A 27,762-nucleotide genomic window follows, 5' to 3' on the forward strand; every position below is an offset into this window, starting at 1 on the left:
TGGTTTAGGGATTGATGGATGGTTATTATGAATGCGTCGTGACTTGGTTTTCAACAAAGCTCGTGTTAGAGGACTGTTCTCGGGATCGTGGTAATTAGTCCGCTCGGGACATAGGTAAGAAAATGGTTGTACACGTAGAGTAGGGCATGGCCCTATTGTTTATGTTTAATATATGTGTGAATATCTGTGAAGGTTATGTTGTGTCGTGCATGTTTATGAATGAACGACGAAGGTCGGGAACGGTGAAGGCTGGGAACAACGAAGGCCGAGAATGACAAGAAGTTGGGTATGGCATGAGGCCAGGATCAGCAAGCCTCTAGGGTGAGAACCTCCAATGGTGTTGTATCCACTTGTTCGGTGAAGACCATGAACCCAGGGCCCGGTAATGCACCTGGGTCGGCGTAGGCCGCCATGTGTTTAGTTAGTTGACTGTTTGTGTTATTATTATTGGATTAGATTATGTTTTTTTTGCATTGAGTTTTCTTGCTAGGATTTGGCTCACGGGTGATCTATGGTACAGGTAAGGCAAAGGAAAGGTCGACCAACCATTAGTATGGAGAGCGTGGAGTGACGGGTACATGTTCGGCCTACTTGGCTGCCACGGCTAGGGTTATTTTGGGAAATATACTGTAATGAATTGCTTTGTCGCTTAGGTCGATCGTAATTATATTTTTGAGTTATAATACATTTTCTAAATAACCTTTTGGGATCCCAAATGACAACTTTTATGATTTTAATGAATGTCCAAATCTTTGCAATTAGTGTTGTTAAACGAGTTTTGGTTTATTTTAGCCACACTTTTTAACCTAAAACCTCGGTTAGCGAGCTAATGGCACATTTATAAATCACATGGTAACAAGTCTAAGGAAGTAGGGAGTTACAACTTGGTATCAAAGCATGCCAAGGTTTATGGTTCCTAGAGATCAATCGAACATGTACGTTCGCTGCCAATGACAAGCACGACTCAGGATTGGTTGGTTTTTGATGAACTATATGCTTAACTATTATTTAAGTTTCCCTGCTTGCTTGAATATATATATAGTGCATGATTAATGTGTTGATATATGCATTATACTAGGGCATGGCCCCTTGAATTTTATGTGCTATGTGCGATATGTGGATTTGTTATTGTGGCTAATTGATGGGGTTGGGAGGTGGATTTTTGGATGCTGTTATCATGCCTGATGTTCGACGTCATTGATTGCAGGCATATTGCAGTTATGCCTCAGCGATAAATTAGACTCCGCGGCAATAGGGCCGAGGATGACAATCAGGGTCAGGACCTTCCACTTGCCCCATGGAACTAATGTTTGCCGAAATGGAAACATGACTTCATCGAACGGAAGCTGAGCTCCGGGAGTTGAGGCAATAGGCCCCTCCTCGGGGTATTGGGTTACAGGTTCCACAGGCTGTGGAACTAGTGCCAGCCCAACCTGCTATGGAAAATAGGAGGGAACTCGTGTACGAGAAGTTCAGGAAGCAGCATCCTCCCACCTTTGAGGGTCGCCCAGACCCACTGCAGGTGGAGCAGTGGATGAATATGATTTCTTCCATCCTGGATTTCATGAAGGTGGAAGGGAATGAGAGAGTGGTCTGCTACATGTTAAGAGAAGAAGCCCGCATCTGGTGGGATGTTGTGTCCTAGAGGAGGGTTGTGACAGTTATGACTTGGGAAGAATTCAGAAACATCTTCAATGAGAAATACTACAGTGTTGCAGTCCGAACTGCAAAGGTGGATGAGTTTGTTAATCTAACCCAGCACCGGATGGCGGTTACAGAGTATGCTTTGAAGTTTGACCGGTTAGCAAAGTTCATGCCTAGAGGTATTTTGGGAACATAGTTGGTGTTCGGGATTAATGGGTAACATGTATTGATTTAATGATTGATTAAGTATGTTGGGATTAAAATGGGGATTTATAGGAACACTCGAGGATTTAGCGGATTATGGAAATTGACGGGATTGCCCTTGATGGCACTAAAGGATTAGGATAGACTTTAGGGCATTTTAGGTATTTTGTGATTATACTTAGCCTACACAACTCTTGAAACCAATGTAAAAACAAACAGAAATCTCTCAAACTCTGTTTTCTCTCTCTCTCTTCCTCACGTCTCTCTCTCTCTAGGCTAAGGAGGGAAAAGTATGTTGCATTCTTGTTGAGTTTGGCTAAGGAATTTGGAGAATTGGAAGCTTGAGGTGATTGGAGTAAGCTCAGATCGAATTGTTCATTGAGGTAAGAAAATTATTGCACTTAATCACCAAGCTTCCTGCTGTGTTTTCTCAAACTTTGTTTAGTCTTAAACATTAGGTCTGATTTTTATTATGGTTGGGGTTAGAGGTTAGTTTTTGGAATGCTTAGATCAGTTAAGCTGTTTTAAATTGAATTGCAAATTGAATTCTTAATATAAGGTTGATTTGGATGAGAATTGGTAGATTTGGCTGTGGAAAACATAGAAGAATGCGTGGTATTTCTGGGTTTTGAGGCTCGAGTCGCGGCCCTGTTCATCAGGCATCGCAGCCCATTTGAATATTGAGGCCTGGGGGCATCGTGGCCCGTGCCCTTCAGCAGGGAGAGCTTTGCTCTCTAACTAGAGCGCGTCGCAACCCTTAAGGGCTGGATAGCACCTCAAATGTTAAATATTGGTTGTTTGAGGGTTTTATGCTCGGGTACCCAAATGTTAAGGCTCTGGAAGGATTCTACTACTCAGTTTAGTAGAATTCAAGGTCACGGAGGATAGATTAATATTCTAAAGTTCTTATTTGGTTTAAGGCTTGGTGGATGGTTATTATAAATGTGTTATGACTAGGATTTCAACAAAGCTCGGGTTATAGGACTGTGCTAAAGATCACGCTAATCAATCAGCTCGGGAGATAGGTAAGAATACTGTTGTACCCGTAGAGCAGGGCATAATCCTATTGTTTGTGTTACAAGGCGTGTCACTAATGTTTATGTGTAATATATGTGTGAATATGTGTGAATGTTATGCTGTGTTATGCATGTTTATGAATTAGCGATGAAGGCCGGGAATGATGAAGGCTGATGTAGCGTCTCAGAATTTTACTTAGCTATATACTAGATAGTAGTAGTAGCAGTAGCAGTAGGAGTAGCAGTAGCAGTAGCAGTAGCAGTAGCAGTAGTAGTAGCAGTAGCAGGAGCAGTAGCAGCTGCAACAGAATTTTAGTTTTCGTGATTGTTGGTTGCAGTAGCAGTAGCAGTTGCAGTAGCAGTAGCAGTAGCAGTAGCAGTAGAAGTAGTAGTAGTAGTAGCAAAAGTAGCAGTAGCAAGAGCAGTAGCAGTAGCAGCAGCAGCAGCTGCAGCAGAATTTTAGTTTTCGTGATTGTTGGTTGCAGTAGCAGTTACAGTAGCAGTAGCAGTAGCAGTAGTAGTAGCAGTAGCAGAAGTAGCAGTAGCAGGAGCAGTAGCAGCAGCAGCTGCAGCAGAATTTTAGTTTTCGTGATTGTTGGTTCAAAGCCGGGATTGAGTTGGAAACTCATAGAAATAGTAAACGATTTTATAAGTTTAACCTATAGTTTAGAAATATTAATCTTAACATGAGATTTGATTAATATAGCTGGTCCAAGAAATATTATTTATTATAACCTAAGGTTTAAATATAATAATTAAGAGCGTGACACTTGTCACATCCATGTTTATTAAGGATTTAATGATTCTAGATGATTAAATTAATAAAAGATAGATCTAGAAGGTCTAGAACCTTCTAGCAGCTGTTAGGATCACGTTTTACTCAGTCAAAGTTATTTTACCAAATTTCAAGTGTTCTGAAAATGTGAAAAAACATGTTTAATATATCAGCGTATGTCGATATATCGTAGTTATAGGGGCCGATATGTCGCCTAAGGTTGATACGGGAAACATGTCGACTTCGCACGAACAAAACCACGAAGGCTTGGGATATAGGGATAGGCAATATATCGGCTTCCCTTATGTATTTTTGAAACATTGTGGAATCGAATAAGAAAGAGCCCTCAACAACCTAGATTTTCTCCTGGATGTTTTTGACTGAGTTCTGGGCATCTGTTGAACTAATAATTCAAATTTATTCAATTAATATTTATTTATTTTTTCTTTTTAAAAGAGGTTAGTTTCACTCCTTGAACTCTATAAATAGGACCTTGCACTCAACCATTTCATTCATCATTCAAGCATTCTCCAGAGATTCCAAGCTGCTAAATTTATTCTAGAGAGAAAACACTAGGTTTTTGGGTTAAAAGCTTTTTCAATCTAAGTTTTTCTAAACACTTGGGAAGTAAGATAAAGTGACATTTTGGTATTGAGATGTAGATCAAAGTTCTATTCTATTCAAGGTATTCTTATTCTCAGGTTTAGTTCATTATAGTTCTTTTATTTTCTTTCATTTCATCCATATCCTAACTTGATTTTATGGCTTTTGGTTAGGTGTTTAATTTTCTTGAAACTTAAGGTTTTTCGGTAAGTTTCTATCTTGATAGTTTAGATCTCCTTTTCATCTCCATTTCTTTCGAAACAAATGATTCTTACTGTTGGTTTTAGGAGTTTTCCAATCCCGTTCTTGTCTCCAATATCCCAGTTTTTGGTAAGGAAAATATGTTAGATTATATGTGTTATAATATGTTTATGTATATATATGTATGTATATGATTTATGTTGTAGTCACTTGGGAAATATAGTTGCTTAGATAGCGAATCAATCCCATGGTTTTTTTTATCATTATCGTAGATTAGAGTAATGATATATCCTACCTCGATTAGTAGACAGAGGACCTAGATGGTTTATCATATACTATTTTGTGATCTAACCTGTAACGACCCAAAATCACTACTATGGGTTAAGGGCCTTGATTAGTGTGCCGGGAGGGCATAATTGGTTTATGTGTGAATTTATTAAGTTTAATGTGTGATTATATAATAAGCATGTTTATATGGTTACATGAATGAAAATGCGATTATATGTTATATTTGTGAGAACCACATTATTATGTGGATAAATCTGCAGCATGTGATTTGAGGCGATCCTTGGGAGCTAGTAAGCGGGAAAGTCACAACGGAACTTAATACTTGACTTGGGGTAAGTCAAGGGATATTTCAGGTATTGGATGGCCATTTAGGTTATCGGGTTATGGAAATAAATAATTGGAGATATATTTGAGGTTAGGAAGCTTAGGTTGGTATACTGGGGAAATTTACCATTTTTCCCTCGAGGACGTTTCCAGCACCCCGAGCCTCGCGATTGACTTAATTACTTAAGGATAGATGGATAAAACTTAGAAAACTGTGGAAACATCAAGAACCGACCCTACCCTCTCTCTCTCTCCTTCTCTCTTCTTCTTTCTGAAGGAAAATCACTGAAAACTAAGGAGATTTGGCTAGGAATTCAGTGATATGAGCTGACGATTTGGAGGATTAACACAGTGGAAGATGCAGAATCTAACTAGAAACTAAGGTAAGCATTGAATTACTATTTCTGATCAGTTGATTATGAAGTTTTGGGGCTGAATTCTAAGAGTTCTTAGGTTCTTAACATCAAGGATAAATTAAGGCAACCACCTTGGGAATTAGCTCAGAATTTTCTTAGAGGAGTGGTTCTATAGTGAAGTTAAGCTCAAATTTATGATTTAATTTTTGAAGTCTAGTATTTTCTTGATTGATTTTAGAGTTCTTGAGTGTGTGGGTTTCAGAAATCAAAGTGGTGTTCTGATGAGTTTTTAGATTAGGTTTCTATTGGCTTAAGCTTCTGAAATCATGCATGAATGTTTGTGATAGTTGTGGTATACAATTAGGATGGTTTTGGATGGTTTTGAGTGAGGTTTGAGAGTAAAAAATGGAGGTTTTTCTGGGTCGAAGAGGTCGGGCCGCGGCCCTCTGAAGCTGATAGGTGTTGGAGATGGAGGGTGGGCCGCGACATGGTCTATGTAGGGCCGCGGCCCGTGTCTGGTTCTAAGCTTGGATGGGCTTTGTTTGGGGGCCATGCCGCGACATGGGAGGCTTGAGCAGCAGCCCTTAAGGGAATTTGGGATTTTAAGCATGGGAATTTAACCTAGGGTGCTCGCAATCGATTATACTATCGTGTTAGGTGGAATTCGATGTTCCGGAGACTAGAACCTAATCTAGAAGCCCTTTTACAATTATTAATGGTATCCCTTATCTTGGTTGTGACTAGGTATAATCTAGGGGCTCGGGAAATAGATCGAGCTCAAGAGACATCTCACGTAACCAGTACACTTGGAAACTAAAGGTAAGAAAACTGCACCCAGTTGTGGATTTATAATGGGACTAAGGGTTCCCTGCTTTGTATGCTTTATAGAGGATGGTATTATGCCATGTAAATAGTAAACGAGCGACCTAAGAGCGCCGAAGTTTACATTAGCGGACAGGGCGCGGCTTGGCCACTGTAGCTGAGGACAACTTATTATGCACTGAGCTCGGTTTAAACGACCCGTAGTTAGTGGGGTAAACAGAGGGTGCGACCTAAGGTGTCAACCCTGATTATCATGTGATTTGATTTTTATCATTGATTTGTGGATTTGTCATGTTGAATAGCTGAGTATTGATTGGCTGAATCTTTGGTTGTATCTACGTGCTATGTGATTAATGTGGTATGTTAAGTGTATGATCATGCTTAAAGGGTTATTCAATTGTTATCATCGTTTGTTATATAATGTTATGTTTTCTTGTTGGGCCTTGGCTCATGGGTGCTACGTGGTGCAGGTAAAGGCAAGGGCAAGCTTGATCAGCCCTCATTTGGAGAGTTCTGAGAGCAGAATGTACATGACCAACTGCTCAGCCGCCACGGTTGAGGGGGAGACAGGAACAGGAAAACCATAACGTCTGTTTTGCCCTTAGAGGGGCTAGTGGATGTGTGTACTCTAGAGATTTTGTAAACTGACTTTTAAACACTGTTCCTTTTGAGATCCCATGTGTAAAAATATTTAGTTTTATGAAATGTATCTTTCAAGACCAAAATCTTTTAACCCTAGCACATTTATGGTTTTTGTGACACATTTTTAACTAAATGACTTGATTAGCAAGTCCTGCACCTTTATAAGTACACATTGTAGTGGTCTTGGCTATCCAGGGCATTGCAACTTGGTATCAGAGCGTCGTAGGTTTAAGGGTTCTTGAAGACTGGCTAGACATGTACATTCGCTGGTAGAGACAAGCTTGATTCAGGGTTTGATAATGTGTATATGTGCTTATATGCTTGTATGCCTGGAATGAATTATGATTGTCGTTATCTGTTGATTTTATAGGAAGCATGTGATACTGATAGGGCCTGGCCCTTGACTGTTGTGTGAAAATATTGAGGCATGCTTATTAGCATCGCCGTGCATGTAAATGAATATTTGAATGATTAACTGCATATTGTGTATGGATGGATGTTTATGTCTTTACTATTGCGTGGTGATGCTGGGGCATGCTAATTAGAAATTTCGATGCATGTGGATAAATGCTTATATCTTGGTTGTTTGTCATTAATTATGTTTCATTGGATGATTTCAGAGAAGCTTTTACTCTGTCATCATGGTCTGACTGTCGAGTCGTTGATTGCAGATTGACTTGGATAGTATGCGTCCAAGAAAATCTACACGACTAGCCGGCACTAGGTCTGGGACCAGGGATGATGACCAGGGCCAGATTCCTCCGCCAGTCCATGATAACTGGCAGCAACATATGGCAGATATGCAAGCACGGCTACAGAGCCAGGATGAACATATCAGTATTCTGCGACAACAGGTTCCCTCAGGGAGTGCTGCCCCTATTGTGCCAGCTGTAGTGGCACCAGTTATTCAGTCAGCAGAGGTTGGGAACAGATGGGAGCCATTGTATGAGCGATTCTAAAAGCAACATCCCCCAACTTTTGAGGGAGGACCTGACCCACTGAAGGCCGAGCAATGGATGGCTATGATTACTACTATCCTAGACTTCATGAGGATAGAGGGACACGACAGAGTGGCCTGTGCCACATATATGTTGAGAGAGGATGCCCGCATCTGGAGGGAAGTGGCATGACAGACCAGGGACGTCACTGCTTTGAGTTGGGAAGGATTTAAAGACTTGTTCAGCCAAAAATACTACAACGTTGCCATCAGGGCAGCAAAAGTTAATGAGTTTGTGGGATTGGTGCAGGGCAACATGACAATTACTGAGTATGCCCTAAAATTTGATAGACTTGCAAAATTTGCACCAGACCTTGTGCCTATTGATGCTGCTAGGCAAGACAGATTCATTAGGGGGCTTAATGCTAAGATAGCTAGGGATGTAAGGTAACTTATGCCCAGGCCATTGAGAAGGCTCTTACCGCTGAGGAAGCGGAGAACAAGATTTGGAAAGAAAGTGCAGTGAGGCACGAGGGTCGCAGAGTGGTGCCTCCTTATTATGGGTCAGGTATGGGCGGAGGCCCCAGTGATTTCAAGAGAAAGACTCCTGACACTTCGACCGCTGCTAGTCCTGATAGGAGGGGTCGAGGTGGTCAGGGTGGCCGTCAGGGCGGCGGTGAGGCGTGGTAGAGTTATCCAGAGTGCCCGAGGTGTAGAATACGCCATCAGGGTGAATGTAGGGCTAGGGCTTGCTATGTATGCAGAGCAGTGGGGCACCTCAAGAAGGACTGCCCAACAGTGAAGAAAGGGGAAGCAGGAAAGGAGGACAGCTTGACTCCAGCTCGAGTGTTCACCTTGACACAGGCAAAGGCCGAGGCTAGTCCCTTAGTAGTGACAGGTCAGCTTTCTAGTGCTGGCTCTCCTTTTACTGTATTGATTGACTCTGGTGCTACACATTCATTTGTTTCTAGTAAAGTGATTGATAGACTGTGTAGACCTAGTGAATATCGGACTGTAGGGTTTGGGACTTTATTATTGATTGGGGAACTGGTAGTTTCTAGGAGGTGGATCAGGGCACAGCTAGTGATAGTTGATAGTAGGGAGCTTTGAGTTGACTTGATTGAGTTAGATATGGAGGATTTTGATATGATCTTAGGAATGGACTGGCTGGTCAGGTATGGGGCTACTATTGACTGGAGGAAGAAGATGGTGACTTTTGAGCTTGAGGGTGAGGATCCTTTTGTCTTCGTGGGTGCGGTGTGTGGACCCCACGTACCTATGATATCAGCGTTGAGAGCCAGAGACTTGTTACAGGGTGGAAGTATAGGTTTTCTGGCTAGTGTGGTGGACACTACGAGGGTTATGCCAGCAGGGCCGGGGAAGACCAGGGTAGTTCGTGCGTTTTTGGATGTTTTCCCTGAGGAGCTACCAGGGTTGCCACCGTGCAGGGAGATTCAGTTTGTTATTGAGTTAGCACCAGGGACAGAACCAGTATCAAGAGCACCATATAGGACGGCACCAGCAGAGTTGAAAGAGTTGTAGATGCAGCTACAAGAACTTCTGGATTTGGGATTCATCAGCCCTAGCTACTCTCCATGGGGCGTGCCAGTTTTGTTTGTTAAGAAGAAGGAAGAGACTCTGAGGATGTGTATAAACTATAGGGAATTGAACAAGTTGACTATAAAGAATAAGTACCCTCTACCAAGGATCGATGACTTGTTCGATCAGCTGCAGGGAAATACGGTGTTCTCAAAGATTGATCTTCGATCTGGTTATCACCAGCTGAGGATCAAGGACGAGGACATACTGAAGACGACCTTCTGAACGCAGTATGGACACTATGACACTACAAAATAAATGCTTTTAATAACACTGAAAATGTGTTTTCAATACATACCATAACACTTTTTGATGTGTTAAGACCAACTATGTTATCGTAGGTCAGGGTACTTTACATAACACTTTATCATTGTTATACAAATGTGTTATTATACTGTCAACGATAACACAATTTCTGTGTTATTTTAATAAATAGATAAGTGTTTAATTATGTTATTTATAGTCGATTATATAACACATTTCAATACTTATAAAATTGTGTTATACTACACTTTAGTATAACACTTTTTTTGTGTTATACTACGCTTTAGTATAACACATTTTTTGTGTTATACTATACTTTAGTATAGCACATTTTTTGTGTTATACTACACTTTAGTATAACACATTATTTGTGCTATACTACACTTTAGTATAACACATGTGTTATATAGCTTAGAGAAACATAATTTTTTTTTACTTACACAAAACTAGGAAAACAAATATGAAAGTTGAAGCCAAATAAGGTAACATAAATAGATTTTTATTAATTACTCAAATGTAATTACAATATTTAGTCTACTAGTCTAGGCTTAAGAAATCATATTACAACATAATTTATGCCCAATTCAGATTCCTTTATCACTAAATACAAATTAAGAAATGTATACAAAAATTAGTGAAATACATTCTTCAATTCTAAAGGCCTCAACTACAAATGTTGACAAGAATTGCTCCAAAGAAATCATCTTAATATACCTGCACATTGTAAACAAATGTCCTTTTATTATTAAGAACATAAGACTTAAGCTAGTTTCCACTTGTAAGCATATAAAGTTTAAATTAAATTTGTAATAACTCCAAAACTTGACGAAATAGCAGGGTATAGCAAGATGTACTACCATGCAAAACAACGACTGAAGCAACAAAACATGCAACTTAAAACAAGGCTTGTGAAATGTATCAAGATAACAAATATATCATTCTCAATGATCAAAAAGTATGTGAGGAAGAATTGATTCCATAACTCTAAATTCTGTCAATATATCGCCAAAAAAAAAGTAAAGAATAAAAATAGAATCACACTTTGACTTCTTATACAACAAAATCATAAAGAAAAATAATGAAATAAAAATGCACTTAGTAACTTCTTTAGCACCAAATAAAATGAGAAAGAGATCCAATTCGTTTCATTACTAAAAATATCAAGGTACCAAAAACACATAAGGACCGAGTATGACTGCCACAAATAAGCACAAATTTAAGGTACTCAAATACAATACATCAAGCAAGCCCAAATGAAACAAATGATACTAAAAGTCAAAAGCTACCTGCCAAATTTATTTGCTATTGGAAAAATGATAAAATTTTGAGGTATTGATATCCCAAGACACGAGGTATAACCTAAAACATATACGTTTCTCATAGAATTACAGTTAGCAAACTGCATGATTAAGATTCTAAATGCATCCTATACCAAAAAAAAATGATATTATAGCAAAATTTAACTAAAAACTACATATACAAAAAGCAGAACAAGTTTTCTAACCATTTGTAAAATCCACAAGAAAGAGACAGTAGAGCTGGAATGCAGATCAAAGGAAGCAAAGCAGCAAGGAAATCAAACTTGGCAAGTTGATGCAGCAACTACCAAATCCCTTGCCATGGTTGGATACATAATTCCTCTCTTTACAGTTAAACTAGAAAAGCCAAATTTAATTTTGCTTGAGGAAGTTAAACGAGCAGTTCCTTATTCTTGGGATCCTACATCATTGACAAAGTGAGGAACTTTCATTTATTGTGGTGATTTATAAGACTTTAATTCTTAGAAAAATTGTTGATATGATGCACCATTTGAACAAGATGTGTATTATCAACTAAATTAATAAGATAGTATTTTGAAATAAACATGCGCTTCCTTATCAATTATCAGGTATTTCAATGCCTACTTTGATAAATAAATAATTAAAATGCAAATTTAAGAGCACTGAAAAACTCTGGTGTGTGCTACTCAATAGAACAATGGGGTTGTTACCCTAGTAATAGCCTATGCACCTTTTGCACTTTGAGATTTAGTAAGCACTTGCAAAACACAAACTTTATATGCCCCATGAAAATTGATGAAGGAATGGCACCTTAAAATCACTTGTGCCGCAACTTTTTTTATAAAGTATATAAATGCCAGATTGCAGGCATTATTTTGTATTTATCACATTGAGGATATGTAAGGCAGTTATCTTTGATGTTGAGAACAATTTGGTTAGGACAACAGAAACTGACAAGCATTCCACTGTTTTTTCCCTTTCATTCTTTAGTTTTATTGAGAATTTTGACACTATTTTGGTTACATCATTAGAAATGACAATACAGAAAATTTGCATCAGACAAGAGGAAAAAGTCATACATAACTGATAACTCTAAAGTGTCTAAGAATCATTAACATTTTTTTAACTAGGGAATACTACTATAATTATTTTTGTGGGATACACATTACTACAAAGAAATCAAAAAATTTAGAAAACAAAAATATTTATTGAGTTTTGATAATACTTTTTCAATAGCGGATTGCACATTGGAAATATATTAAGAGGCCACCAAGGCCAAATGAATTAGTTAACTTACTTTCCGTGGGCAGTTTCTCCAGAAAGCATGACCGCATCTGCACCTTCCCGTGAGCAAAGCTGAAATGCATTGTGGACAGATGAATGACTATACAAATTGTAGAAAATGGAAGAGTGATCACATTTAAAATAGTATACATTCCAGACTTAAGAGTAAATCAACTTGAAAGAAATTATCTAGATTTCTCCAAACTCACAGGATTAAGACCAAGCAGCTTTTGATTGGCTAGAGCTACAACCTAGAGAGAAGAAGGACAAATATAAATGAATGAAAAAAAATTCTTACTAAATCACACTACAACAATTATGCCCATATATTACATTAAAATATAACATATTTTAAAAAATGCTATTGTTTGACACGACTAAAAATTTTAGGCGGTAAATTATACACTTAGGCGCTAAATGAAAGACAAAAGCAAAAGAATCCCTAATATCCCTACGCCTCCTCTGTTTCTCTCTCATGCTCTATCTTTCTCTCTCAACAACTCTCTCGTTCAATCTTTCTTTCTTTCTCTCTGTTTGTTGCAGGTGTGTAACAAGGTGATGGGGTCCGCGACTTGGGTCGTGTGACAGGGAGGCTTGATTCGTGGGTCTACGACGTGGCTCGCTCGTGGGTGAGACGGTGCTTGCAGCGGTGGGTCTACGGCGTGGGTGTAACGTCCTACGTTTTTGGGTACCTTTAAATGACTCGGGTCGGGATTTTTCACCCAGGTTAAGAATATTATTTTAAATAATATTATATTTTGCTTGTAAGTATTCCATGAGTTTTTGCTAGCCAAAATATGAATTTTGTGATTTTAAAAGTCAAGATAAGACTTTCGGTCCTAGACCGACACAAAAACCCTGATCGGGTAAAAATCTCTGAAAATAAAATGAAAAATCATGGCAATTATATTTTGGGCATAAAATACATTCATAAAAGTTAAAGTTTGATCAAAAATAATAAACCTAAAAGAAAATGGAAATTTTAGGTCATTTTGTGTTAAATGCCTAATTTTACCGAAATGGGGAATTTTATTCCATGAATGGACCTTAGGTTAAATTTTATTATGTGATTAATTAAATTAAATGTGATAGACATTTAATTTAATTAATTAATGTTAAGTTTGGTGATTAAAACTTAATAAAAGTGAAAAAGGTGTCAAAAGCCAATTTGGACTTTTCTTCTTATGAAACCTTTATTAAAAAAAAAAAATTATATATAACATAGATAAAATAAAAAGGGTGGCTGGCCATGTGGTATTTTAGAGTGGTGTGAACCCAATATTATAAAGGTTAAATCCCATTTAATGAAGAAGTCAAGTGGGCAAGTTGGTAGAAAAGCACTTAAGTACTTTGTGATATTTTGAAGAGTTTTGTGAGCAATTACCACACTAAGAACCGACCACTCTCCCTCTCTCATTCACTCATCTGATTTTTGAAGACCTTTCAAAGTGTTCTCTCAATAATCAACCTCAAGAACACCAAGGAAAACTTGGAGGCTAAGTCTTGGTCTAGGAAGTATTTTTCCCTAAGGTAAAGTTTCACTAATCTAGGCTTTTGTAAAGTTTAAGCATAGAGTTTCAAATAGCTAATTAACTATGTTGTTGGGGGAACTTGGTTAGGGTTTTTGAAAGGTTTTGAAGGAGTCAAAGCTTATAGGAAGGTCCAAACCTTAAGCAAGAACACCAAAGAGGTAACAAGTTTACTTTTGATGATTTTGTTGTAGGGTTTTTAGTTTTAAGCATTATTTTGTATATCTAATGCTTAAAGTTTCTTGTTGGTGATGTAATAAGGATATGGTAGTTGTTTAATAATTTTTATGATGCATGTGTACTGATTTTTGAAAATGGGAACCAAAACCCCCAAGGGTTTTGTAGGATACCCTAAAACAAAACATGTTTTGAGCTGTGACTTCCAAGGGGTCAAGCAGCCACTGTATATTGGTTTTGTAAAAGTAAATTGTACTGTGATGTTGTTGAGATTGAGTACATAAAATTGAGCTTTTGAAACACTAAAAAATGTTTATAAATGAGTAAGTTATGCTATTTCAAAGTTTAGGTAAAAAACTGTTTCTTTGTATTCTTATTTTCGGAACCAAGTTTGGACAGCCACTGTATAGGGAAAATGAACCCAGTTTTTTCTAAAATTTTGTGGACATATTTCTGGCATAACCTATTATTCCACTGTAAAATTTGGTAAGAAAATATTGAACGGTTTGAAAGTTATTAACTGTCAAAGTTTGGAAAAAATAAGGACTTGAAAATAAGGTCATTTTTACCTCATTGTTGGAAAATGATTTCACCAATCAAAATTGCTCATTTTGACCTAAGATTTTACAAAGACCTAAATGGCATAACAAAAATGCAATTGGGAAATTTTGGTAACAATTGGGTAAGTAAATTTCAAGTTATGAACTAACGAAGTATGTAGTTAAAAATGTGAAAAATAGGTTTTTCACACTTAGTGTAAAAATGAGATTCTGGAACATAAGGTAAAAAGTAAAATTTTGTTTATTTCAAGATATAAAATGGTAAGTCTTGAAATCATATTTTCACTTAAATTACCCCTTTGAGTTTAAATGAATTATTTTTATTAAGGAGCTTTTAATTCTTTTTAAAAATAAGAGATTTAATTTATTATTAGTTAATAAATTAAAAGAGGGTTTAAAACCCTATATTTTGAGAAAATAATTAAATGAATTATTTTTCTAGTAAGTAAAATTGATTAATTGCTTTTGGAAAATTAATTAGTCAAGATGAGAAATTTATAACGGTTTTCCTAATTAAGACAAATTAGGCAATTTTCTTAAAACGGTTTTTAGATATTAAAACCTTAAGAAAAATAAATGGAAAATTTAAAGAGTTTATTTTCTTTAAAAATAATTAAGGAATTTATTAGTATTTTCTGGATATAATACCGGCTAAAATCTTACATATTTTAACTGACTAGTCGAAAGTGCGGGTTAATAGCGATATCTTGAAAGAATATGATTTTTAGCGGATTGTGGGAAAATACCATTGTGATACCCGAGCCTAGGTATCGAGAACTTAGGATAGGTCTCCCCGAGACTTAGGGTTTAGTCTCGAATATTTTGTATGACTTTCCTTAATAGGTTTAAAACCATATAAGGATTATAAATCCTTACAAATGACTTTTATTAAAATGACCAAACTGCCCAAAATAATAGTAATGAATTATGAGTGCCATAATTAATCTGAGTATACTGTATGGATAACTACAGTATTGGCTAAGCGTAACTGGACTGAATGTTGGAGGGTGAAAACCTGCTGAGCGCTAAGGACTCCAAGTAAGTCAACTTATATTGTATGACTGCAACATGAAATGATGATTGTCTTGTATGTTAGTATAGGGATACATGCATATATATAGGCTATCATAGAAAGTTTCTTAGAGACGTTAGTCTAGTGAGTGTTGATTTAGAAAATATGAACGGTAGAAGTCCGTCATATCCTAGACGGTTGATCCCCGTCACACTGCTTGATTTTATTTATGTCTGGTTCATTACCGTGACGAGTGGCCATGAGATGAGGATAAGCTGATTAAACCTAGGGGCGCCAAGATAAATGGGACCAAGGGGCCCTCATGCTTACTTAATCATTGGACAGTTAGAATCCGAGCAAGTGCTCTGATAAGTTATTCCCGGATAGCAACCGTGAATATTGGCCATTCAGTGAGAGTGCCTAGAGATACTAGGGGTTGCCAAGATTGAGTGAGGCTGAACACCCTAGGGGAAACTGCTCACCAACACCACTGATTAACATAGAAGTCTCCGTAAAACCGTGTAAATTGGATTACACTCTTGAATATGTAGCGATACCCTAAGTAACACGATAGTTACCCTTGATGAGAATATTTATTGGCTAGATCTTAGTGTGGAGACTCGGTTCTCTTTTACAGATTAGCAATTATGTTGGAGGGCGCGTTACGCCTGAATTGTTGGAAATTGTCGAGCGTTGGTCTCGAATTATATGCTAATATAATATATCTGCTTGCAATGGGATTTTCTGAGTGCAGGGATATAATTGTTGGTAAGATATAGTTGTGATATAATATATCTGCTTGCTCTGGGATTTTCTGAGTGCAGGGATATAATTGTTGATAAGATATAGTTGTGATATAATATATCTGCTTGTTCTGGGATTTTTCTGAGTGCAGGATTTTTTTTTATCTAGATATGAATTAATTTATCCTTGGTTATCAGGTATGACCATAAGTTTGCCAGGACGCTTTAGTGTTCTTGAAATTGATTGTGTAGGGTCCGGATGGGTCCGGATCCCTATTTCTCTACCTGCTTTGTTTGAAAGTTGATCTTACTAAGCGTTTTCGCTTACCTAGTAGCTTCATGTTGTAGGTAAGAGCAAGGGCAAGGCAGAGCAGTGAGCGCTGGAGTCTTCCTTGCAAATGTACATGTGGACCGACCTTTTGGGAAGCCTTTTTAATTTTGGAAATGCTGTGTAATTTTCCTAAACTAGGCTCACTCTAATCTTTATAAAACATGTTTGTAACTAAATGTTAAGTATGGCCATACGACTTTTTAAAAAAAAAAATTCTATGGGTTTTTGAGACATTTTGTTAAATGAAAACATTTATATTTCCGCATTATCGAGTCTTGAAAATCCGGGTCGTTACAGTGGGTGCGACAGTGCTTGAGCTCACGATCTTCGAGTAATATATATGTGCTCTTTTGGTGGCTGACCTTGCCATTCGTGGTGGACGCAGTCTTCGTATGAGGGTATTAATTTTTTTACAGTGTTTAATTTTCATATGTTGTTTACCACATCAAATGTTTGTTCTTGAATCTAGGTATATCTTCTTTTTGAATCTTGTTATTATCTGTGGATTTCTTGAATCTGAGTATTGTATATTGAGTAAGAAAATGTTATGCTCAATATTATTTGCCAGGCCACCTGTTCCGGGCTTGGGTAATGATGCTATGATGGATGATTGGGTCAAGCAGTTTGAGGAGCTTGCTGGCTCTTAGATACTTCTCTATTTCAATCATTTGGGATTGGATTTTCTACTCTTCTTAATTATGTTGGTTTTGAATTGTGCTCTATTTTAGATATGAATATGGTAGTGCTTGATTTGGCCATTTGCATTATACTAAATTAGGGTTCCATTTTTATTGTTTTAGTGACCAAAAAGGGTTCCTTTCCTCCAGTATTATATATATATATAAAGAGTATGATTCATTTTGACCAATTCTTTTGTTATGCTGCCCTATTAGCTGATTTGATTACATCAATGATGTGTTCCTTTTATGTAATATTTTCTATAAAAATAGTAGTGGAATGCCTTCCTAATTAAAATGTCGGAAGATTTTAAGATTCAATTGTGGAAATTCTGTATTGAATTTTTTCTTGTGATGCTGCCACTGAAGCTATTTTACCCAATTACTTTGCCAAATGGTTTTTTCATATGTCAATTTCATGTATGGACCTAGACTTAAGGTTAGATAATCATAAACTGAGGCTGCTATATCTGTTAGAGTCAGCCCAATTCAGCTACATACAGACAGCCATGACCTCCTCTATTAGACTTTCTTATGACAAAAAACTTTATCCTTTAACATCCCTGAATCCCTCTTTTTGGTCTCATCTTTGGATTTGCTTGTGGGAAAAACATCAAAGTTGATCTTTTTACATTTGGGCACTATATCTAAATATTAACAAGGATGAGTCATGGCAGTAATCAAACATTGAAATTTCACCTGTGACCTATCATTCTCAGAAAATGAGAAGGATTAGTGTGGCACGATCATCAATATCAGCATATTCTTTCTATATTTTTTAGTTTTAGTTTTAGTTTTTATTTTATTTTGCAATTAGGAAAGGAATTAGATGTGATAGGCCTCCAAGATGCTTTACGTATAGTAGGCAACAAAAGAATTAGATGTGAGAGCGAATTGGTATTTAGTTTTGGGTAGTGGTCCTTTATCCTTGGTTGGTTATGTTTCTAGCATGAGGTAGTGGTAGTTTGGTTATGAATTCTTATTTTAGCTCAAAGATTCAAGAGCACTGGGTTGATGCCCTTGTTTTCTTAGACATTCAGATTTCAAATGTTTATGAGTTTTATTGAATTAAATAAATAAAAGTCTTGGTAAATATAATATTCTGTGTAGGAACCGCTTCTCTCTCAACTCTATGGGAATCGTTATCACTGTTTTGGTATGCATTTTCTTGTTTTTTTTCTTCATTATTTTGTATTTTTGGTAACTGTTTTGGTATGAGTTTTATGTTTTCTTGCATACTAGTTATTTATATTTTTAGCTTTATAATATGTTTGTTTTTTTTTTGCTAGAACTTTTATAAATAAACCTTATATTTTCACATTATGGTTGTGTCAAGATCCTTTAAGTGGGCTTTAATTTGTTGGGTTTGCTTAAAGATTATTTCTTTGATTTGTGCTATTGCTTTTGTTTTTAACAATTTATTTTGCTGCAGCTGATGAAGGTAAACCCTTTCCCCTTTAGTTCAGGTTTATATAATTTTTTGTGTTGGAATTGTTTCTAATTAAGAGAATACAAAGAGAAAAATTAGAGATGTTGTAAGTGTAAGAATATGGTGCTTAATACTTAATGTTTGTGATTTGAGAATATGGATTTAGATTACCTTTTCTTTAGTCCTTTTGTTGGCTTTTGTGTATGAAATTTGGATTTTACAGATTTGATTTATGCATATTCTATAAAATGATTTTATTAGACTTTTATTTATGTGAAAATATATAATATTGATTGTATGGGTTTTGATCATAAATAATGAGATTTTTGTTTGGTGCTGTCATATAGCTTATATATGTCTCTATCTCTATATTTTTATTCTCTTTGTAATATAATTAAAACTTTTTTGGTTGGATGCCTCCAAGAGAAGAGGCAAAATACTTGGTGTGCAAGCAATATTCCAGTGGCATTGTATTAGCTATTATAAATTCATTGTTACTTTTTATATTTATTTTTTAATCTTGAATTCTTTGCCTCGAATAGAATTGGAACCATATGTTTGAAATTTAGAGTACCGGGGCCACTTGTTTGCTGTTCTATGAACACTATTAACTCCTAAATGCTAGCTAATTAAGAAGTGGAGTTTTCTCTTATCTCTGGTTTTGTTGCTTTTTGAGTGTAATATATTATTTTTATGCAGTACTCTATTCAATTTCCATGTACGTAACAATTTCCATGAACAAAGTGTAGTCACAGTTTTCTTTTCCTTTTACTGAGAAAAACAGAATCAATAAAAGCCAAGTATTATATATGGTAATATGCATTTGGGTGCATGTTATATGGTAATATGCATCTAGGTATACATGATATGTTTCTTGAATTTTGTTTGTCTTGTTCATGCAGCTTCTAATTGATGGTAACTTATTATTTTAATAACATAATTGCTGGTGCCTTTTGTGTGTTTATAATTTGTTTTTGTTTGCATATTGTAATGTGGTCCTGACAGCTTAAAACAATGGCCATGAGTACTTATCCCCAAAACAATCAGAGCTCAATCTTGCTGTTCTCCTGACTCTGCTAAAAAATTGCATATTGCACTCAATTTACTTGATAAAAAATTCCTTTAATTCTTTAATTATTGAATACTTTTTCACCCATTACTTCTTCTCTCAGCCTTTCTTCTTCTCCAGAATCAAAATCAACCTCAAACACAAACATAACCCCAATTGTTGACCCCATTCATGTATCCTCTGCTTCTTCACACTCCTCTCCCAAACAACCCAATTTCAGCTTCAATTACGCTTTCGCCAACTCCAGCGGAAGCCATCTTCTTTGAATTTTCCGATCCACTGAATCCAACATTGAAAGGGTTAGCTAGCTCAAAACTTCAATCACTGTATAAAGTTAAGTTCTTTTGGGGGTTTTGTAGTGAAGGGTCAGTACTACATGTGGAAGAAACTAAATGAAATTATGAGATTTGGGTTTGGCAATTATGAAATTGTTTAAATTTTAGTCGATTGTCATGATAATTAAAGCTTGAATCTTTGGAAATAAAATTAGAAAATAGTATACTCAAATGGGTTATGAACCATGTTGAAAATGAAAAGAATTTCTGACTCTTTTGCTGTTGGGCAAGTGATTTTCGACTTCTGATTTTTGGCACTTTTCGTAGTTGCAGGTTCATTGGCTGGTTCCCTCTTGTGCTTTCTCAATGTAATTTCTATTCTCTACAAAATTATTGAAATACCATAGCCATTATACAATTCATTTTAGTTATATTTAAGTATAAGTTATAGTGATGAACATAAGTGTATTTGGTACTATATATAGTACATGAATACTCAGACTAAATTCAATCTTTGTAGGGTTGCATTTATATTGTTGATGCATATAAAGTTTACTGGAGTAGCTGTGTTAAAGGGATTCACGCTGGACAAATGGTTCTGCGGCTAGTTGAAGCAATTGGTAACTTTTCAACAGTTCTTTCCTTCTCTCAATGTGTATGCAATTATGTACTAAAACACACACACAAGCAAATGAACAAGAAAAGAAATAACAGAGAAAAAAATGCAAAGATGTTTGTTTCCTTCTCCACTATCAATTACACAGTTACAACATCATTCAATACAAGCTTGAGAAACACACTGAGAAGAGTATCCTTTGGAAGCCCTTTCGAGAAAACACCCTCTCAGCCCTGGCTTATCTTCTTTCACTCTTTCTCACTATTACAACTCCCAAGACTTGTTACAACTGATTATTATAGAGCTAAAAAATAATGTAATTGTGCCACTCTATTGATCCAAATGGTTTATTTGAGGACTGATATTTGAACAGAAAACTGTCTCATTCCCTTGTTTTCTGGTCTTATCTTTTTCTCATTACGAGCTTCTTTTGCTAATAATGTAATCCAATGACACAGATGTTTATCTTGCTGGGACTGTCATGTTGATCTTTGACATGGGCTTATACGGATTGTTTATCTGTAATGTGCCTCCTAATGTAGGTTCTAGGATTATAACAATCTTGCCAATATGTCAGAAGTCATGTGTGTTTGTTGCTTCATATTTCTAAAATCAAATTTCTTGTTTGGGTTTTCCTCTAATTATTAACACACTGTTGCAGGAGAAAAAAGCAAGTGAAAGGCAATCTTAATGCCAAAGTTGGAAAGATAGCTGGCTGTGTTGATGTTAATGCCCAAACACGTATCACTACTCTGGTGGAGGCATAATCCTGGGTAGGTTTAATGGCTTATATTTCTTAAGTTGAGAGGTCATGCCCATTGATTTTGGGCTGTCTTCCAGTGGAGAAACTCAGGTCAGTACTTTGTCTCTAGAGGCTGTAAATATAACCATTCCACTATATTTTTTTACCAGTTATTATTTTTTGTTTTTAGTTTCCCTTTATTTTAAAATAAACAGCAACTTAAGCTATGAAACTATTTTTTTTAACAGAATATACTTTTTCTCCCTTCTCCTACCAATTTTAGCATAAACAAGCGGGATGAAAGTTAAAGAGCGACAACCCTTATAAATGAAAATGTATTAAAGGCCGGTTTTTGTTGTTAGCATATTAATATATTAAAATTTACTATTAAAATAGTTGCATTGATTAACATTAATACAATTGTTAGTTTTGTTCTCTTATTTTTGAAGTAAGCACAACATGTGAACTTGAGATATATGGAAACTAGTGATTTTTTGCTAATTGTGGCCATTGCAACTTGCAAAGCTATTGAGTGTTAAAAATTTTGACTTAATTACTTGTGTTAATATAGGGTTGCCTACAAAATAATCAGACAACTCTGGAATGGACTCTTTTTCCTTGGATACATATTTGAAACCAAGTATGCCTCTCTTTCCATCCACATATTAAAAGAGGTTTATTAGTCACTCCATTAGGACTGCATTCATACTGTTAACTCTTTTTTCTGGACTTTTCTTTGAACTTTCTTTGTTTCATGTACAAACCTTGTTTTTTCTTTTTCATAGTTTAGTTAGCAAGAGAGTAAATAAAAGGTTGTGCTTTTTATGATTGTTGTAGTTTAATTTGATGAATGTGTATATATCTCTATTTGCTAACTCAGGTAGCTGGAATTTATAGGGGTTATCTCTTGTTTATTTCTCTGAATTGGTATATTTTTTTAGTTATTTTATTTTGTTTCTTAGTCATTGAGTTGTTATAATATATGGCTTGAGTGTATTCTAGTTTCTTGTTTGGCCTTTTATTTTCTTGAGTTATTTGATTCCTTCTAGCTTTTCCTTTATTCTGAAGTTGTTTAGAGAGCAATAGAAGGGAATTATTTTCTTAGTAGTTGCAAAGAGCAAAAATAGAAATAGAAAACAAATTAAGAAAATAGGGCATAAAAAACAACTAGATGATTCTTTTTACTGCAATATGTGGAAACTTTTCGTTTGAGCAGTAGTTTTTATTCCCCTACCCCATACATTATTCTCATAATAGAGGGGATTTAGAGCAGTGATTGGTAATCCACCGCTTCAAAATAAAACCAAAACATCCCCATTAGTTAGTTAAAATGCCCCAGCACTCGTACTTTCTCTCTCATTCATCACCACTGTCCTATACATATACATAATTCCTCTTGTTTTAATCTTATTATGCTGTGAAATCATTTTCCCTTGCTTATACTCTTTATGCCTGACATAATTTTTCTTTTATCATTTCATCTCTATAGGTACAATGTAGCAATTAAGTGTGCAACTATGACTCTTGCTGGGCACTCCTAACCAAAGTAGAATTATGAATATAGATTACTCTCTGTCATTTTAGATTTTTCTCTTAGAAATCCAAGTCTCTCATCCTTTTTTTCTGCAATTTTGGGTAAAATCTGAATCTTTCTATTTTATTTCAATCGCTTGCCCTAACATCTCTCTATTCAATTCTATTTCAGATTTTGTTTTTAGAAATTGGAAAATGTTGTTGAGCTGTGGGGTAAGCTCTTTTCACTCTACTATTGTGTGACTTAATATGATTAAGATCTTGAGGTAATATCATTGATTTTATTATAATTATTTTATTTTGATGTTAATATATGTGTTGGCTATTGTGTGACTTAATATGATTAAGATCTTGTTTCCTAGTAGTGCATACAATGGAATAATACCAAATTCTGATTATATTCTAAGTTATTGAGAATTCAGTAGGAATATGCTTGCTCTTATAAACTCTAGTTAAGATTAAGTTGCATTGATTTGTATTTCCTTGTTTTAATATCAGTAAAGGACATATAGCTGTTTTTTTTATTATTTGAAAAAAAAACTTTGCTTGATTATGTTTGTAATGTATCAAGCCTTTGCCTTGCTTTATGAATAAAGTTATGAAACACTTTATGTCTTCATTGCTCCCTACTGTCTGAAAAACTATAATGTCTTAATGGCAGCAAGTTGTTTGACAAGTTTGATTTTATTTGCACTGTACTCTCTTTTCTTATTTATAGCTTTGGTAAGTTATAGTTTATATGATAGTTATGGGATTGGATTTGCATTCACTTGTTATATTATTTATTTATTTTAGTTTTCATCTTGCAGATGTTCCCAAGCTTTGTTTGAATCTTCATTTTGTTTTCTATTATGCTTATTTATATTTTGATATTTCTTTGCTAGTTGATTTTCTGGCATTTTAGGAACTTGTTACTGCTTGGGTTGTCATCTTGGCTTGCCTTGTCCATGGGTTTGTTACAGTCTTAGTTGCTAGTGAAGCTCATGCAATAACTCTAGTTGTTGAGGTTTGTTAGGAGTTGTGTTTACAGTGGCTGCATTAACAGATGAAGCAATGGATGTTGGTGAGGTATTATAAGTCTGTAAAAATTATAGTATAGCATTCATTCATTACCTGGGCTAAATACATGTCAGTTTGGATTCCAAGTGGGTTAATGAAATCTTTTACAGGTCTTTGTTAATTTTTAAGCATCTCCATTTTTTTTTGTCTTTAGCACATATGATCATTAAGCTGTGCAAAATAGCTACTGGTATGAGGTTCATCTCATCTGATGTTCATCCATATCTATGCAATAATCTATTTGGTTTTAAGGGAAATAATATGTGTCTAATGTCCATATGTGTTGTTTTAGGTTCAGATCACTTCCAGGACTTGTCAACCAGACCCAAAGGGATATCATAGAATGTGAGAATTTTGTCTTCCAGACAAGTGCACAAAGGATGATGAATTGAAGGATGGAGCAAGTTTCATGCATGGTTTACTTTTGTGTATCTTGTAATGTTTTTGTTTTTCATTTTTGAAGTAAAAAATGTTCAAGAAACTTTATTATGTTATGCTTTCAAACTTAAGTTAGAACTAAGATCTCATGAAATAGACACATTCATAGTTTGAATTAGTTATTGTTTAATGTAATACTTATGGTTTATCAATATATTGAGAATTACATTTTATGATTAATTTTGATTTTTTTTATCCAAATACAATAATGAAAATCTTTTAATTAAAAAAAAAACTTATAAGTACTCTTATCACAATAAAAAACCTTAATATGTTATGATTTAGAAACATATTATAAGCGTAACAAATTGTTATGATTTATATAATATAACAAACTAAAAACGTTATCAAAATAATCAAATGTAACAGTTGAAAAGTGTTATGCAAAAAGTATAATATTAAGCTTCAAATTTATAACCAAATACTCTAACTAAATGTTATTATTTGAATATTATAGCAACTAAAAATATGTTATTGAATAGTTTAAGATAACATCGAACATAACATTCGAATACTGTTATAGAAAAGACAGGACATTTAATAACAGGGGCTATGTTAGCATTTTCAGAATCGTTATCAATACTCCCGGTTAGCAGTTTTTAAGTGTTATGAATACTGTTTTTTCTTGTAGTGTCAGGAAAAGTATAGGGATTACAAGTACTAAAATCTTACAGAAAACGCTTCATTTATTTCATAGTAATCAATCTGAGAAGCATCTAAACCAGCATTTGAAATAGCTTTTGGTATCACAAGGGCTGGAGCAGTTGTAAAGAATTCAAGTGCCTGCGAAGATAATCTTCTTTGAGCTATGTTTCAGCAACAGTAAAATAGAACTAGGAAGCCAATTCATTGGAGTACCTGAGCTGCATCAGCATAGCCATTAATCTTTGCAATTACTTGCAATCCACGTTGAAGTGCCTTCTCTCCACTCACTAGGACTAATGCAGTTGCACCATCACTATTCATGATAAAAACCAAACCATATTAAGGCAAGTTAAAATCTGAAACCCTAGTCACACACACATAAAAATAAGAAAAAGGCTGCCCACAGAAAATAAACCAGTTTTGTTGTAGCATAAACTACAATAAGTGTTGCACACCAGTTGCTTAAATGTACAAGAAAGTAAATGAGTATTTAGAAAGTACAAGCCTCTAAACAGAAGGCACAGGAAACAATATATCTGATTGCATTACCACACTAAGTTAATAATTTTTTTTTCTGCATTGGTGGCGGGGGGAAAGAGAGAGGTGGGAACCTTATGATTGAAGCATTGCCAGTAGTAACAGAGCCCTCGTTCTACTTGAAACTAGGTCTTAGCTTTCTTAATTTTGCAGCATCAAACTATGAAGAGAGACAAAAACAAATTAAAAGTACTGAAGCAAGTATTGAAAAATCTGACTTAAAATTACTTTTAACTAGGAAACCTTACTATGACATAAATATTAATAATTATACAAGTTCACAAAATTTAGTATATACCATTTAGTATCAAGATAACCCACATCCATATATTTTTTTTTTAAAAATGGACCTCAGAAAATCCTAGTACCCTACAAGCAATCAAGCCAATAAATTGCACTGGTAGAAACTTCTAATTATGGAACAAACTAAAATATATAAAAATGACAAAACTTACATTTTGCTTTTATCTATGACAGTAATTAGAGCTTTTGGAGGTGAAATGTGATAATCTTAACTTTATTGACACAAATATATAATGCAAAAAACATAGAGGGACTTCTTCGTAGCTACAAATGACAACTACATAACCACATTGAGTGAAAAGTTAGGTTTAAGCACCTTCATGCAGAGATAAAAGAAACCAGATTATTAGCCGATATGCCAAGTATGTTGAGTGTTTAGGGCCATACTGGTGATATTCCCATGATATTTAGAAACAAGCCAAATCCCAAAGACAAGGCTAAAGCCTCAAAAGTACCAATCATAACAGCTAGCAGTAAAGCTGTGGACACAAATGGTAATTGTTTTCTTTATGCTATTACATCAAAAGGTCTACTACCATTGCTACTGTTGTTTAGAAAGTGCGTCTCTACACAACAATCAGTTCAAAAAATAGAAGGATAGTCATTTCTATCTCAATCTTTAATTTGGAACAATACTTTTATATACAATAATAAATTACAAGGGCATTAAATTTACCTGAAGCAGAAGAATTATTTTCACTTCTTGAAATGTCTTCAGCAACAAAAGAAGTGGCAACACTGAGAAGAGGAATATTAAATAGCTTTGAAATGTAATTAAAGATGTTCACAGAAACACCAGCTGAACCCAACTCCAGAGAGCCTAAGAAAAAAGGAAAATGCAGAACATAAGGAATAGTCAAGATATCACCTAGAGTAGACCTAAGGATTTCTATAAATTCACTCTTGAGACTAAAAGCATTCAGAATTTTACTACAAAGAATTAAGAAAAAAATTCCAAAACCATAGAGGAGAAGAAAAACCGTCAAACGAAATCAAAATCTCAGGCAATCTAGAGGTAGTGAGAATCTTAAACGAATCAATGAATCATACCTAATCTACCAATGTAAGCAGTCTCCATAAGCTGTGCTAAAGGATCAAGTGCTTGCCCCGCAATAGCAGGTATAGAAAGCATCATTATCTCACGCTTGACATCTGGAGAATGTAATACAACGCTAGGAACTTCTGCCAATTCACTATCATAAAGAGACGAGAACCATTGATGAGTCAAGAAAATGTGTATAAAATGCAGAAGACTTGAAAATTTCATAAAAACAAAAACATATAATACATTAAGTAGTAGTCTTATGAAGCACCATTTCCTCCACCGTCAAGAGAACTCTCATCTTTAAAAAGCAATCTTTCATCAATCTCAGATGAACTGGCGCCACTATCTGAACTCCTCTGATTACTGACCACGGGGAAACGATTCTTTCTACTATGGGTCACCATCGGATTGAAACATTATCTATGCCTTCTGACCAAATAGCAGCCCCCAACAATATCTACATGGACTAACTTCTGCCTACTAGTAAAAGCAGCAATCAATAAAAGCCAAAAGAATCCAAAGTTTGAAACTTTCAAACACACTACTTCCATGTCCAAATATTTTTTCTGGTAACTGAACAAAAAAGTGAGCAACCACTAGCCAAGTGAGATCAGATTCTTATATGTTTATTTTGTATCTTATAGGTACACATGTATATTATAGTGTTCAACCAAACCAATGTATATTTCGGGTGGCAAAAATCCAATTGTAAAATGCCCAACTGATCTTAGTTTTTTCTAGTGTGTAAAAATGAGATTGATTACAAAGATCATGACATATATATATATATTCTTTGAGACATT

The 27,762-nt window shown here is 35.4% G+C and overlaps 1 protein-coding gene and 1 long non-coding RNA gene across 2 annotated transcripts; both read right to left on the minus strand.

Annotated features, from left to right (window-relative positions):
• Window positions 1-12,447: 12,447 nt before the first annotated feature.
• Window positions 12,448-25,772, minus strand: LOC133780407 (uncharacterized). The gene is made up of 3 exons (XR_009869291.1): window positions 25,686-25,772; window positions 25,102-25,387; window positions 12,448-12,490 (listed from the first exon to the last, which is right to left on the minus strand). It is a non-coding gene; the product is annotated as an uncharacterized LOC133780407 (long non-coding RNA).
• A 633-nt stretch (window positions 25,773-26,405) lies between these two features.
• On the minus strand, window positions 26,406-27,510 carry LOC133779137 (protein DETOXIFICATION 45, chloroplastic-like). Its single transcript, XM_062219130.1, has 4 exons — window positions 27,431-27,510; window positions 26,965-27,167; window positions 26,591-26,734; window positions 26,406-26,480 (listed from the first exon to the last, which is right to left on the minus strand). The coding sequence occupies exons 1-4, from the start codon at window positions 27,508-27,510 to the stop codon at window positions 26,422-26,424; spliced, it is 486 nt and encodes a 161-aa protein (XP_062075114.1). The 3' UTR covers window positions 26,406-26,421.
• Window positions 27,511-27,762: the final 252 nt, after the last annotated feature.

Source organism: Humulus lupulus, chromosome 5, assembly GCF_963169125.1.
Source record: "Humulus lupulus chromosome 5, drHumLupu1.1, whole genome shotgun sequence".
Classification (NCBI taxonomy): domain Eukaryota; kingdom Viridiplantae; phylum Streptophyta; class Magnoliopsida; order Rosales; family Cannabaceae; genus Humulus; species Humulus lupulus.